General features: G+C 43.7%; 1 protein-coding gene across 3 annotated transcripts in view; it reads right to left on the bottom strand.

The window, feature by feature from the left end:
* The window catches only part of CPSF100 (cleavage and polyadenylation specificity factor 100), a 178211-nt gene that overhangs the window by 54427 nt on the left and 107184 nt on the right, over nt 1-16600 (bottom strand). For all 3 annotated transcript variants that reach the window (XM_087683646.1, XM_087683647.1, XM_087683649.1), the window contains one exon: nt 28-289. In XM_087683646.1, coding sequence (XP_087539772.1) covers nt 28-289 — 262 coding nt within the window. The remainder of the gene's footprint in view (nt 1-27; nt 290-16600) is intronic.

The following is a 16600-nucleotide window of genomic DNA, read 5'->3' as shown; positions in this document are numbered from 1 at the left end:
GCTTATGTTGGACATCATTCTACCAACCTTCCACTGGTGGCTGACCATTGCCTACTTCAGACATGACTACATCTCGAGAACTTCCATTTGAGCCAGCAAGTGCTGACGCCTTAATCTCTTCTTCTTGTGCAGCCTTGATAGCATTTTGAGCTGCTTCTCGTTCTAATCGATTTTGTTCTTCTTCATAGGCTTTCAGCTCATCACCTGTCAAGGGAACTTTCCTACTCATTGTCACCTTCACCACTTTGGGGGATGGCTCAGACTGAAGCATTCGAGCCAGGGTCCCAAACTATTTTGAGAAACCAAACCAAATAGTCAAAAATAGACAACAATTAGAAAACTGACCAAAAAGGATTCAGCAAGCACTTGATTAAAGGAACAGAAAAACAAACATATCAAAACTCAATAAACTCATCACCAGCATTCCTTCTGTTCAAAATGCTAGTGCTAACTGTCAGAAGACTTTTCTTTTCAGAAAGTAAGGGAGAAAGTTCGTAAATCCAAATGTACTTGTTTAATTGCATTTCTGGAGAGAAGAATGATTCTGTTAATAAATCCTCAAAGGATAAAGTATATCAAGGCAAAGTAGAAAACCAACCCTATAAGGGAATTCCATTTAAAAAATATACAACAAAAAGTCTATTGCACGACCTGAATGAATAACCAATTAGGAGGCCCCAACTCTTCTTTTTGAAAAGCCTAAAAAAACAACCCATTGCAGTCATATGGCTCTAGATACCTTTCCAATCCAATGTTAAGTACCAATCGGCATCACTCTAATCCTATTCATATGGATCCTTCTCCCCAATCTAGTTGTGTATTTGAAAAAAAGTTGCATCCCTAGGTCTCACTACAAAGGGACTACTCTAGACCCACTCCTCAAGATCCAACTCTAATGTTTGGAGAGGACTACTCCAATATGCCCCATATCTCCAACTATCCATCATGCACTATGATCTAAGTACGAATTCCTCTCACAATGAGCCACCACCCCAATCCCCTGCCAAGAGCATCGTATGCACTCTGAGTGATCCAAATCCTCTCTCTTGAGTCTAGCATCCTCCTGCACTAAAACGGTAAATTCTCTCTCCTAGTGTCAAGAACTACAAGAATGTCTCCTCTGGTAAAGAGATGGTCACGGAGATGTGCATTTTTATTACTTTGCTTTGGCATAATTAAATTATGCACAAGTGAATTGCAAGTTAATTTTGACACGGTGATAGTCCAAAACCTAAGTAGGGCAGTGGGGGACATTGGCAAAAGTTGTAACAACTTATGTTGGACAAGTACTTATGGGTGCTTGGTGACAATCTTGTGGGGGATACTCTACCTAGATTTCAACCCACAACGAGTTGTACTTTTTACTACTTTTTCTTAGGATTCTCCAAGGAGTTATTTCATTCAGGGGGGTTTGTAACAAGTTCCCATGATCTAAGTTCTCTGAGAGACATACTTGGATCGGCCCCTAGCCACATGTACTATGCATCTGAGCCACATTGACTTTTGATCAATCTCTAAGCCATGTGCATACACCTCTAAATTACACCCTTGGTCATCTACCTAGGGCATCTGAGCCATGTTGGCTTTTGTTCAAGCTCTCAACCATGCACATGCACCTCTAAACCATGTTCTACTTCAGATCCCCGAGCATGTCGATAGACCACATCATGATCTAGCTCCCATTGCATCTCTCTTATTAATGTATTTGCTCTCCAAAATTTGACATACTAGATTAAACAATGCCTCTATTGAGGCAAAGCTTTCCCACATTTCATTTTTCTTACATTCCATGTCAAAGGTTCAATCACCCATGACCTAAAGGGGAATTTGTTGCCTATTTTATTATTCCCCAAGTGTGAACACACATTATTGCATACATAGTTGTCAGGTGCAAAAGGTACAATACGGTACGTTACGATAAAATATGGTACTAAATGGTACGGTATGATATTAGTACGAAAAAAAGTTAAGATGATTTTTTTTAATAACAAAAACCATAAATCATTAAATTATCGATTATAGAATACATGTTTAAAGTGGAAATAGCCATTTCATTACAGAATAAGTTGAATACATGAGGGTGACCATCGCGGTCGCATGGGCTGCGCAAAACATGCGATACAACTATGGTCTAGTATATGATATATCTTATACAAAAAAAAGAGAGACTTATGAATCTATCATGAGGCATCACTATCATCATCGTCATCATCATCAGAACCATCTGAGTGCTCAGAAGATGACTTCTCGACATCCGATGATGAGACATTCATACTCATCCTTACTGATGAGGTTACCATCATCATCAAATGATGGCTCCCTAGGTGGCAATTGTGTAGGCAAGGGGAGAATGTCATCATGAGGCACAGGATGTGAGCTACTAGAGCCCCGCCTTACATATGTCTGCAAGCCACTCAAACCACCCCTCCTCAATGATGGAGGGCATCGAATGGCCATGCCCCTGCTAACACCTACTCGAACTCCTCGCCCACGAGCACACTGATTACAAGTGTTATGAGTATCCGCTACTATAAGCTCTCTATAGAGCTCTACAAAAATCATCTCCTCCTCGTCCACCTCCTTATATATACTTGGAAGAGTGTCGCCCGTCAACTTGAATGTATCAACATTAACCTACACAATGCAGTGATGCACGTAAGATTGATCACTGTAAATGCTAAAGTCTAAATTGTAAAGTATGAACTTCAAAGTTCAAAGTTTAAAAGTTAAAACAACAAATTTTAAATGTTATGGTTAAGTATTTAAACTTTACCTGCTTCGGACTACCCATGCTCATCATAGCCCTCATCATGCATAAGTTAGTACGTCAATAGACTAGATGCTCTAACTGTCGTGTGCTAAGCTAATTGCGAACCTTTGTGTGAATGAGAGAATAGGCGCTCCAGTTTCCCTCACATGCATCCGAAAGAGCGATCCTGGGCAAGGACCCTCATGGGTAAGGGCTAAAGGGTCTCCAATGCATATCCAAAGTTTTGCCACCAAAATAAAGGCTTCACAAGTGACTCTCTCCTCCAACAAGTGGGAGAAGCAAAAGTCACATGCCTCTTTGATCTGCATAGCATCCTAGCTCCTCCAGCACTGCATTGTGGTCATCCACAGGGACCACACAAATCAAATAAGCAAGTTGGTCCAAACGGAACTCTCTATCATCCATGACGGCTGGTGACTTGTAGGCCGGATGTACCAATGCAGCAAAACCATGGATGGGCTTATGCATCCATGCGCATCTCCTCTCTGCTATCTCTAAAACATGTGCACACTGTGTCTCTGTGATCACTATACAAGCACGTGCCTCCACCAATTCCGCTCTAAAGAAGTGAACGAGAAGGCCCATGGTAGACCCCTCGCAATCACTCATACATAACATCCTATAAAAGGGAGTCACAACAATGACAACGGCACGGACTTTTTGCCAAAATTGTTCATTAAGGCAAAGCACTGCATGGCTTTGGCCTCCTCTGTCTCATGCTCATCCCACTCATTCCATAGAGTGTACACCATTGTCTGGCACAAGGAGAACCACACCTCATAAAGGCGCTCCAGCAATAACCACATGTAAGCAAAGCGAGTTGAAGAGAGCTTCTTCAACTCCAGTGTGCCATGCTCACGATACATCACAAGCACCTTTACCTTTACCATGAAGAATGTGACAATGGATGTAGCTTTGCGGACCACCCTCTTCACCCACTTGAGCTTCCCAATGTCCTCCATAAGCAAGTCCAAATAATGACTTGCATATGGAGTCCACACAATCATAGGAAACTCGACCTTAAGCAAACAGCCCATGCGCCGACAATTTGATGCATTGTCGGTAACAACTTGCATCACATTTGAGGGCCCATCTACAACCACAATTTACAAATTACAAGTATATTTATTACTAAGAATACTTGGAAATTGGAGGTTAGAGAGAGAAAGAGTCTAGAGAGAGTTGAAACTTAGGCCTTTCAAGTTTCAAGTTTCAAGAATGAAGAGAGATGAGGCCCGCGGTTAGGGGCGGCGGGCCTTGCAACCCGCGGGGCGGAGACGGGAGAGAATTGAGATAGATCATAGATACTAGAGAGAAATTAATTATTAGAATAGGGAGAAAGATAGTTATGCATAAATCAAATTTCAATTATGAATCATTCAATCATGATACTATTATCATGAAAGAAAGTGAAATAAATTTAAAAGGCAAATTGCAATGTATACCTCGATAATAGCTTGTCGAATGTGGTGGTAGATGAATGCGCCCGTCATTTCCTCCCCCTCTTGCCGATATCTACGGCCCACAAAAAGTAAGTGCCGAGTGGAAATGAGACGAGTATGTTGATGATGCCCCGTTTCTTACAATCACTTCATCCATCGGTGAGAATGGAACAACCATATTTTATCCATGCGGCCCAAATAGGATCAAGGGGTCTATCAATCCTCTCCTTCTCTTCACCAATCTTTTTTGTCCTCATGTCATGGTATGTAACACCGGTCCATCCTTCACGTGGGCCCACATTGGCAATGGCTTTTACGATCTCTTCCATTGCTCTTGCTTTGGGACATTGAATGCAAGATTGCACTCAATCACCGTGCATGTAATTTCAATGTCCACAAGTCGTTGCCTTTCTTTAAGAAAGGCAACCGATCCATGCACATGATCGGGAGCTTGAGAGAGAGAGGATTGTCTCTCCGGCACCACATGAGCCTCTACTATGTCTTTTACCGGAGCCAAATGTGGACGTGGAGCCCCCGCCACCAATGGTAGAGGCCTCTCCCACATCGGTTGAAGATACGACAACGTTTGATGCTTCCTCGTTAGTAAGCATAGGAGTTGGTGCCCATAAGCCACTTCCTCCTCCTCTTGTGGATCCCCCTCTCATCTTGGCGAGAATCTCCCCCGCGATGTTTTGAGGGATCTCCATGCATGGAGCAACTTGCCCCCCCCCCCGTCTTGGAAAGATGTTGGAGAAGCCGAGTTGTACCACTTGTATAGCGCTTCCTGCAATACTTGCATATCCAATGGTGGGAGTTGGACTTCTTTGTGTCCGTCTCCACATGGATCGCATGCAAATTGAAGACGGACAAAGAGGCCTGAGAAAGAGAGAGATGCTTGAGTCTCGACTCTTAAAACTTGAGTCTTGAAAGTTGAAAGGAAGGGAGACTTGAGACGCCCGAGGCTTGGAGTAAAGTTGAAAGAGCAAGAGTAAGAGAGAGGAAATGGGAGATGAGAATGGCAAATGTTTAATAGAATGCGGAATAGACGGGATGGGAGATGAGATTTGAGAATGGCAAATGCTTTGATATGATACAGGAAAGAGGAGATGGGAAGTGAGATTCAAGAATGACAAATCACAAGTCCATTTAAGAATCAAGTTTTAAGAGAGGAAGACGAGAATCAGAGAATGGTAAGTGCTTGCTCAATTGGTGTGGAAGCATGGAGAGAAACACCTTTTGTAGATGAGAGAAGGGTCAAAGTTCAAACAGTCAAAGAGAGAGGCGTCAATGGTCAGAGAGAGGGCTACAAGCTGGAAGGAATCCAAAGAGGGCATTTTGCGGCGGGGGGAAGGGGGGAGGGGGGGGGGGAGGGGTGTTGAGCTAAAATATGCATTACTTGCTGATTAGCCTCTTAAACAGCCCCAAAACACACTAAAAATGCTCTTTTAGAGTAAAACCCTAAAACGGGAAGCGGTTCGAGAGAGTTCAGTGGAAACCCTAAAACGGGCAACAGTTCGAGAAAGTTAAGTGGAAACCCTAATTTTTGGGGCGCCCCTCCGCATCTATAAATAGACAGGCTGCCCCCATTCAGCCATCATCCTTGTTTTGCACGCTACACCAGCCCACACACCCTCTACTGTTGTTGGCGCCCAGTTTCCAGCCTCCAGCCCGCCTCCATCTGCTGTCCAGCCATCATCAATTGCAGCCACATCATCTTCAGCATGTCCATTGCTGTAGGCGACAGATCTCAGTTGCTGGCGACTGCTCCAAACTGTCCCAGACTACTATTCAGCCTGCTGTCCATCATCTCCAAGGTCAGCCAACCTGCATTTTCAGCATTGCACGCCGTGACTCTCAGACACTGTTTCAGCCTGCTATTTACAGTAGACTGTGCACAATTTCCAGCCCCCATCGATTGTACACTGCTGCGTTTACCAGTTTCCAGCCTCCAGACTGCTGCGTTTTGGTGACCAGCCTGCTGCCATTTACTATTCAGCACTCCTACACTCCGACTGGTGGTCACAAACTAGGAATCAGTCTTCGGTGGACGTCACACTACAACATTGCTCTGCCCTTGAGCACACTGTACACTCTTACATTCATCTACAGCATTCATTTACTTCAAAGTTGTGTTCTCTCTCTCCCTTCTTCTGTTTGTGTTTGAGTTTCTCTGTTTGAGTTTTGAGTTTTGCGTTTAGAGTTGGAGTTTTGAGCTTAGGGTTTGAGTTTTGCCCTCTGTGTCTGTGTCTGTGTCTTTGTGTTTCTCTCGTGGTCGTACACTCTGTGTGTCCTCAGTGCAAACCCTAGCAATCTTCTTAACATGGTATCAGAGCCGATGCTCTTGTAAAGAGTATCCTGCGAATATTGTTGAGAGCTAGTCTTTGTGCGAGGCACACAATACAACTCGTAACCGAATCACAATGTCCCAAACACCTTCTTCTCCAGTTCCTATGATGTCTTATCAAGCTTCTCCATCATTGGAGACCCTGAGATGGCATTATCGGCTCAGTGAGGAGGACGACACTCCACCTTCACCAGATTTCACTAACATGACAAAAGAGGACTTTGAGGAGTACTATCGCAACAAGTACGGTGATGTTTACACCCCTCCTACCAGTTTTCCTACCACATCCGGATCGGTTGGTAAGGCTGGCCACCTCTCCGATCATGGAGGACATACGGCGTTCAGAACGTCTAGCGATCCATCTTCATCATCTCAGCCAAGTCCAATGTCAGGTTTGTACAATTCTTTTGTGTTGCATGAATCAAAACCCTCGCTTGTTTCTTCTTTTCAGGTACAGGATCCGGATGGCTTTGCGTATGTGAACTTCAATAGAGGAGGCTCACGAAGCAGACAGAATTTAGGTATATCTACAACTTCTGTTTCATTTGAGCATATCACACACTCCTCACTTCCCTCCCATCCCACCCTCTTCTATATCACACCTTGATCATCTCTAATCATCTTTCCAAAATCTTGGATTACACTCCACATCTGCTTCATACACCCTAGGGGTTGGATCTTTCATCTCCGCTCCTAGCACCTTTTCCTTCTCCACCCCATTCTCTACCTCTTTGCACCATGGTACTTCGTTAGGGGGAATGCCACCCTTTAACACAGTGCCTCTCACCTTTCAGCAAATGAGCACACCCATGACTCCTGGGTCGACTGTGATGGGCATCCCCCTCACTATCCCCAGCTTCACATCTCCCATGACCACTCATACGCACGGGTTTCCATCCTCAGCTTATGGTGCGTCTTCACACTCTCCTTGGGTTACACCTACGCAAGGATTCCCATCTTCTACTCCCCGTGTTCCCATCCCACCTCCTTGGGTTCCTCATGTGGCTACCATGCCCATGCCTAGTCAGCCCATCCCTACCTATAGATCCACCTTGCACACTACCCGCATGGCTAGTGGACACTCTAAGGCCCATTCCCAAGTGTACTCCACTCCCCCATCCTACCCCCACTACACTTTTTCACACTATCCATCTCCGAGCACTACCACTCCTGTTGCAACGGCCAAGAATGCCTTCACAGATAAGACACATTTTAACACGTCAAATTTCACTACTTGGTCGAATTTCATGCAACAAGTGCTTGAGTCTCAGGGTCTTTGGGACCTCGTCATTGGTCTAGAGCCCATGCTGGACCCTCGACTAGCTCACCCTGACTACATCCGTGAATGGAGAGTCCGCAATGCTACAGCCAATGTTGAGTTGATGCAGGGATTGCTTCCTGAGTTTCACTCTCAGTTGCAGCACTTCCCGCTCGCGTCAGAGCGTTGGAGTCACCTTCTCGACCGCCATGCGGCTCATGATTGTACTCGGCGCATCAATCTTGTCTTTGAGCTTCAAGAGTTCTCTCTTAAGGAAGGGGATGATCTAAAAGTCAAGCTGGCTAACTATAGGCGATTAGTTGCCGAGTTCGCCACTACTGGCTCTCCAAAGTCAGATGATGATCAAGTTCCATTTTTCTTGTATAAGTTGCCCGCAAAATACTTCGATTTCATTCAACACATCATCTCCCAACCTCGATTGCCAACCTTCTATGAGTTTGAGTGCCAGTTCTTGCGTTACGTAAGGCTGCATGATCAAGTCCACAAGAAATCCTCATCACAGTCTTATTCAGTGCAGAGGGGGTTGGTTGTCTCTTCTTCGGGAGGGAAAACCACCAGTGGCAAGAACTCGCTAGATGCGAAGGCAAGCCAATCAAAGGGTGACTCCTCTTCCTCAGATGGAACCAAAGAATCAAGACCTCTCTAGCAACAACTCCCTAAGAAAAATCGGTTTTGCACATACTGCCAAAGAGCAGGCCATGTGGACGAGGAGTGTCGCTCCAAGGCCCAAGGTCTTCCACCTAAAAAGCCTTAGCAGACCGCTGCAACTCAACAGTCCAATGGGACTACGCCTTTCACTCCTGCTTCATGTGCTCCTTCAGCACCCGTTGTTGCTGCTGGACATGGGCTCGAGTACAACCTCAGCAACCCATCTCTTTCACTACTCCTGAGGGACTAGTTGATTGGTCTGCAGGTTCCGATCCCGTTGCACTTCATGCATCTATCTCACCTTCCTCCCCACCTCGTTAGGCATTCCCTTGGCAGAGCCCTGCTACTGGACGTACGCGATGGTGGCCACCTTCTTAGACTAACATGTCTCTAGGTCCTTTCGGATACCCTAGGTCAGTCTAGCATTCATTTTTCGCACTCTTAGAGTCGAGCCCATAGGATTTTTGTCTCTACATTTTAAGTCTTCCGCTACATTTACTCACACATACATACACATTTGCATCTTTGCACTTGTTCCTTTAGTTAGTTAGCTTTTCATTTTTGTTTTGTTTTGTTTTTGGAGCATCTCACTACTGACCTCTCTGATTACAGACTTTGATCTCCTTTGCAGGTTTTGTTTTCAGTGTAGGGCTAACATGCAAATTTGCCCAGTCCTACCTGGATTGGAGACTTGGGATGCGCGCCGTTCCTTCATGGTTTCATCATCCTTGGAGTTTTGCTCTTCTACCAGCATGGAGACTTCCCCTCCCGAGGCGGATCGTGCAACATCCCTCTTGATGCTATCATGGCGGTGACTTCTACCTAGCTCTTCCACCTGGGATGCTTCCTCCTCCTCTTCATTCCTCATGGTTCTCGACACCACAGGAAGACCGACATCAAGCTCATCTTCCTTCTTCGGCATCTACATCCAGGTTGAGAGGGAGTCCCTACCCTTCTTGGTATTCTACAGGCTTCAGCACTTTGTCTTCGACATCGGCTTCTTCCCCCCGTTGTATCTTACCCTTTGCATTGCATGATTTCATTATATTTGTACTAGGGCGCTTGGGCAAGTGAACAATTTCCCCATGAGGGACACTGTCGAAGTGGCACCTGCTGCATGAGCATTCTACAGCATGTAGCATACTTTGCATCTCATTGTGCACAGCACCACTTGAGCAGATCCTAAGTTGTTTCCACCGGCGGCTGTTGTTACCACACCACCATCCTTCTTCATCACATCGACACCCTGAGTGGATGGGTTAGCTTGTACTGTTTTGTGATGTGTTGGGTGTACCCTCCCTACTCCCGTCTTTTGGATCACTATTCCTCAATCGGCCGCATCCCATAAAATTTACCACACTTATTCACAAAAAAAAATAAAATCCATGTAGTTCCATCCGCCTTTGTAAGACTTGATAGACCATTGGGCAACCGACGTGCACCCTTTGTCGGATGCCTTCTCCTCTTTGGGGTAACTACTTGGATTTCCTTGGTACCATAATCATTGCCTCTGTAGTCTTGGTAGGCCACTGGGCAGCCGACGTGCACCCTTTGTCCGATGCCTTGGCTACTTTGGGATAGGATGCCTTGGGGTACATCAACATCACAATGGCTGGCCTAACCTTTCGGCTCAGTTTTGGGCCTGAGAGGGGGTGTTGAGCTAAAATATGCATTACTTGCTGATTAGCCTCTTAAACAGCCCCAAAACACACTAAAAATGCTCTATTAGAGTAAAACCCTAAAACAGGAAGCGGTTCGAGAGAGTTCAGTGGAAACCCTAAAACAGGCAGCAGTTCGAGAAAGTTTAGTGGAAACCCTATTTTTTGGGGCACCCTTTCACATTTATAAATAGACAGGCTAACCCGGTTCAGCCATCATCCTTGTTTTGCAGCCTACACCAACCCACACACCCTCTACTGCTGTTGGCGCCCAGTTTCCAGCCTGCAGCCTGCCTCCATCTGCTGTCCAGCCATCATCGACTGCAGCCACATCATCTTCAGCCTGTCCATTGCTGTAGGCGACAGCTCACAGTTGCTGGCGACTGCTCCAAACTATCCCAGACTGGTGTTCAGCCTGCTGTCCATCATCTCCAGGGTCAGCCAGCCTGCGTTTTCAGTATTGCAGGCCGTGACACTCTCAGACACTGTTTCAGCCTGCTATTTACAGCAGACTGTGCACAGTTTCCAGCCCCCGATCGGTGGTACATTGCTGCGTTTACCAGTTTCCAGCCTCCAAATTGCTGTGTTTTGGTGACCAGCCTGCTGCCATTCACTATTCAGCACTCCTACACTCCGACTAGTGGTCACAGACTTGGGATCCGTCTTCGGTGGACGTCACACTACGACATTGCTCTGCCCTTGAGCACACTGCACACTCTTACATTCATTTACAGCATTCATTCACTTCAGAGTTATGTTCTCTCTCTCCCTTCTTTTGTTTATGTTTGAGTTTTGAGTTTTGCGTTTAGGGTTTGAGTTTTGAGTCTTGCGTTTAGGGTTTGAGTTTTTCCCTTTGTGTCTGTGTCTGTGTCTTTGTGTTTCTGTCGTGCTCGTACACTCTCTGTATCCCCCACAACCTACTTCTGGGGACATGGAGTCTCTCCTGATTTCAGCACTATCCTGTTTACTGCCTGGCACAGCGTGTAGGGCCTGGTACACCTGGTCTAGGGCTCATTTCTACTTAGCCTGGTCTGTTTTTATGTCGATGTGACCTTTTGTAGTTCTAATTACCAGCATGAGACAGTTTTAAACCTCGTGTTTTCTGCATGTCAGTTCAATTTTCATCCCTTTGATTCTCTTGCTCAGCAAATCTCTCTACCTCTTCTTGTTGCTCTCCTTCCATTCAATCCCTCATCTTTTTCTCAGACTTGGTATACCATCTTGCTGTATATATGGCTAAGTGAGTATGTGTAGATATTCATTGGTCTTCCTTGCCTTTTTTTTTCATAATGAGTGTTTGTATTATATCGTATCAAATTACAAAAGGATTACAAAAGACAGATCACAGAAAAGATACAAAAGTCATGGCAAGGAAGCAAAAGAGCCAAGGAAGGAAATCCTCCCTAGGGAGAAGATCAGCATGCTGAACAAGATCTAACTGCCAATGTAGAAGACCCTTGATCCTAGCAGTATGTCCCTAGAAGCCCGCAGCAAAGTCAAAGATGAAAGCATTATGGGCAACCCAATTGTGCCAACAACCCCAAAATCTGAAAAAAGGGAACAAAATCTTCATATGTGGCTGTGTCAGGCTGGTGTATTTGGCCCTTGCAAAAACCCAGTTAGAAGGGCTCAATGGCAAACCACCACAGCTCTCCAAATATCCAACAGGAGGGTCCAGATTTTCCTTGCTAAAGGACAGAAGATAAATCTGTGACATGAGGATTCCACACTGGTTGTGCAAAAGAAGAAGTTGCCATTCCATATTTGGCAGTTAGCAAGAGCCGAGGCAAGGGGAAGTCCACCAATAAGCACTCTCCAGAGAAAAACCTTGCATTTGAAGCGGGTCTTGTTCAGTCAAACTTCCATCGCCATCTTCTTCCACCACGTCTTAGATTTATGGATGCCCTAGATCGATTTTGTTTTGTCAACCATCCAATGATGCTCCTTGATCATGAGATGATACACCTAACTAACTGAAGCATTTTGAAGGTTAAGACAACTGGCAAGATCCCAATCTTGGTCTATCTTCTCTTCTTCTCCTTCCTCTATTTCAACCTCTATACAACTGCCATGTCTACTTCATAAAATACTTAAGCCTTTGGATGACGTGACAGATCAACAAAGGTGAATTCAAGGTCCAAATGTTGCAAAAAACGGAGAGCTCTGATGCTAGCTTTTTTCTTGGACATTGCTGATTAGGAATTTCAACCGAGCCGACAAGCATGCAACAAACATGTTCCTACTGTGAAATAGAATGAAATCGCCTTGTAGAAAAATATCACACAAGGGTGTGAAAATAATTTCTCTTGGCAAACTACGTTATATGCATGATGTGAATCAAGGGATCAAATTAGGATGTTGCATATTGAAGAAGTTCATTTTTTATGAGGTACAACTTCTGGATGTTTTTGTTTCATAGAACAGAAAAAATGTATTCATAAGACACAACGCAACAAAGTATCCCCAGGAAAAATATGAAGTCCAAAGCAGCCCTGTAAGGGGCCGCCATATCAAAAAATATGTAACAAGGTAAATCCACTACAAGGCTTCAATAAATAACCAATCAGGAGATCTAGAATGTCAGACCATCTAGGACTGACAATGGAAGAAAATGCCAGAATCACATGTCCTGGAAAAAGCATCTCTCCTCCTACTCATAGTCTCCAAACTGCCCTGTATCCTCTCCCATCTCCCACAAAGAGTCTGCAAAATCTCTGTTCAAATCTTGGAGAGAGTCTCTGCAGGAAATATGTCCAAAAAATCCATGGTGTGGCTTCAACTGGCTGTCCATGTATACCAAGCAATGGTGCCAGCTATGAGCTCCCATCTGCGACAATGCCCATGGGTCCACACTATCTATCAGAAATCTGGCATTGCAATTGTTTTCACGACCTGCCCTGACACAAGGTAAGCATGGCACCCTTGTACATCCTCAAATCCACAAGCTGGACTTCTATTCATGACCCAATCAACCGTCCAGCATGTAGCTCATAGAGTCTGCAGTGCCATGAAATACAATCACAAGGGCTCTCCTCCAAACATCCTCAGCCCTTGGGCAATACATCTTTTAGATGTTGTATATAAACAGAAACTGTTGGAACCTTTCTCCACTCTTCTGTGGCCAAAATATGGTACATGTGGCACCATGGTCCCCAACTAAGAACTTGATTCATCATCAATGCCCATATAATTAAGGTAGTCAATTTCCTTCACTACATGGGAGTTGAACTACCAGGATTGGCTGCTTCATTGGTACAATTGTTATGTCCTTTGTGTCCAACAACCGACACTAATGGATTTTGCATTCTATGGGATACAAACATGTACCTACTCAAAGGATATTCAATTAGATAGGAAATATTTTGAGCTGATATGGGGAGTATTTGCATAAACCTCCAATGCTCCTGCTACTGTTGTTCCACAAACTGATGTAGCAAACACCTTGTACTGCGGGTCGGCTACAAAAGATATCAGCTGACAAAACAATGACAGAGGGTTAAAATCAGCCCCTCAGTCGATGTTGCAGCCAAGAAATCAAGATAGAGGAAAAGAAAATTTTGAAAATTCTCAAAGACACATGACAAAATGCAGGACAGCAGCCTAAAAAGTTATAGTATTGAGTGAATGCTTTTACAATCTAGCAATTAGTTTGCTTTTTCTCCATCTCCTAGTCAGACCTCTACTTTTAATGACAACCTTGCAACAAAATTATGAGCAGATGCACTCAAAAAAGGATTGCCAAACTTCAGTATGGATCGTGTGGGGAAGGATTGCCAAACCTTGCTATGGTTGATGAGGGACACCGACTAGTTTGATCATCGTTGTAAACATTCCAAATGTTTGCACCAATAAAATGTGTTACTTATAACATTTAGAGCCTCAATAATGCAAAGTGGAGCCTCCTAAGGTGCATCCTCATGTGTTATGTTTGCAACAGGGTAACCAACACAATTTGGCTAGACAGCATGGTTACTTTGCACTATGATATCTTCTATCTTGGATCTTGACTGTTTTCCAGTAGTTTTTATAGTACTCAGATATGATTTGCAGCCAACATTGGCTTATAATTATTTGCATCGAAAATGGTTCAATGCAAGCTACAAGAAGAAATGTATGAGATTGCAGTAAACTATGCTTCACAGACATGTAGGATTCGCACACAAATGTGGGAATCCATTGGACAGTATCCTTGGAGACATAATGCCCTACTATGTGGAAATTTCAATAATTACCTATATCATGATGACAAGATGACTCATCACTCTTGAATGGCATATTATGAGTGTTTCATTGAATGTAGTGGATTGGTGGTGAACCTTACAGCCAAGTGTCATGGGTTACAAATTTCATTGTAATTCTTTCAGTAATGATTGATCTTGATCGGACATATGGTATCACTTGCATGCTCGACAATATGATTCCTTCACATGTAAAATGTGGATGGATCATTCCCTTAAATAATCTGATCATTCCCAATATGGTTGGGTATGTTTTTTGATACACAATAGATGGTATGCCTCTGCCATGTTGGAGATTCAACATTATAATTCAAGACTATGACATATGGTTCAGAGGTGGCACCAACCAAAACTTATAATGCAAAAACTCAATCTCAATCTCTTGCAGAACTCAGCCAAAGTAGATGGTTGAATCTGCACAAGCAGGATACATCATGTCAAAAAGTAAATCATGTGATTCAGCATAATCATCAACAAAATCATTTTCTTGATAAGGGCTACTCTTTAAAAGGCTTTTTAAAAGCTTCGATGCTGATAGAAATAGACAACAAGATGGCTCATGGACAATCAAAGTTTCACTTTGGATAATGAATGTACTAAACACTTTATGAATGCTTTCTCTCATCCATCTCTCCCTTCAGAACAATTATACTTATGCCAGTTCTCTACAAGCTAATTGCTAAAATTCTTGTTTACAGCATTAAAGCCATCCTGCATCCAAGACTCCAGCCTAGGCAACATGGATTTGGGCATACACGGAAGATGAACAATAACCTTATGCCAGATACACTGATGGATACGGTCATCATGCAAGTGCATGCGGCAAAAGCATTTTATACAATACAATGGGACCCTGAAAGATGGGTTTGGGTATAAATTGGTCCATGTCATTTGCTGGTTGTACATGGATGCAACTACCCAAGCATTCATTCGCAAGCATCTGTCAACACCCTCACATCGGACAGGTCCGTGAGACAAGGATGTCCTTTTAAATGCTTTCTTACATACCATTGCCACTCACCCATTGTTAGCTGTATATGGACACACAAATGGAGGAATGTTACATGGGCTGCAATTACCCGGTGCAAAACATTTATTGGCTGTATCTGCCTTTGGATTGGCAGCAGGACTGCACATTAGACTTTTAAGATCCCAGCTCTTGCCATTTAAACAATGTGCTTGGCATTCTATACTCTAGCCAGGATACTTTTTGCAACTACATGAGGTCTTCAATAACTGGGCCTGTCCTATTGAATGGAACATCACCATTACACAACAAATGGATTGGGTCTCCCAGAAACTAAACAAAAATTGGAATGTTGGAAGTTATCGATTTTTCCCTTGTATGTAAGGCTTAGGACAATCCAAGTGATTCTGGTGGCCTATATGCAGTCATATTTGCCACTCTTGATTTGGACTATAAGGTATTCATGAGTCTATAACTCAGGAAATGGAGATTCTTTGGAAGATGGAAAACTCATCCAAACCATAAGGCTCTGAAATTATTGTGAATTTGATATGTACTCGAAAGTATCATGTATTGGCAAAGAAAGCTACCTTGTTGGCAAGCAAAAACAGGCTTGAGCAATGATTTTGACTGCCATGTGTGTTAGTATGAAAATTGGCACATGACCATTTGTTTACAGACCACTGGGAAGTGCGCTTAGGTCAATTCAAGGGAAAAATTCCTAGCTTTCCATACTCTGCCTGTTCAATACAAGATTGAAAGAAAGTGTTGTCAAGCAGAACTCCTTCGTAGAGTAACCCTCTGTGAAAGGAATGCACGCATTGGAGTGTTGTGTTTGCCAAAGCATTGGCAACTCAAGCACTTGTCAAAGACTATAATATCCTAAAATTGGCAATCAAATACATTGATGGTGTGGTTGATTATGACGGTCAAGTGTTATCTTTTACAACAGCATGTCACCCCTTGGCATGCATCACAAACCCATTGGAGAAAAATAACCATGCTGAAGTGTTTATTGTCAATGTCTTTCAAGGTTGAATCTAACAAACTTGCTCATTGGAAAGTTACATATATGACATTTGTTCGCACGTCATGTTGTCTATGAAGATAGACGAGCATACATTACCTCCACACTGGATTTACAATGATGCCAACGCACTGCGGTACCTGAACACATCCTTGACATTGTGCAAACCTAATCTTGGTAAAATTTCAAAAACAATTTGCTCTTGAAGTGCAAGCCCTTCTTATGGA

The sequence above is a fragment of the Lygodium microphyllum genome, chromosome 8 (assembly GCF_053477565.2).
Source record: "Lygodium microphyllum isolate KBCC chromosome 8, Lygodium_microphyllum_v1.1.10, whole genome shotgun sequence".
In the NCBI taxonomy this organism is placed as follows: domain Eukaryota; kingdom Viridiplantae; phylum Streptophyta; class Polypodiopsida; order Schizaeales; family Lygodiaceae; genus Lygodium; species Lygodium microphyllum.
Note: the sequence above shows the minus strand (reverse complement) of the source record. Positions and strands in the feature narration are given on the sequence as shown.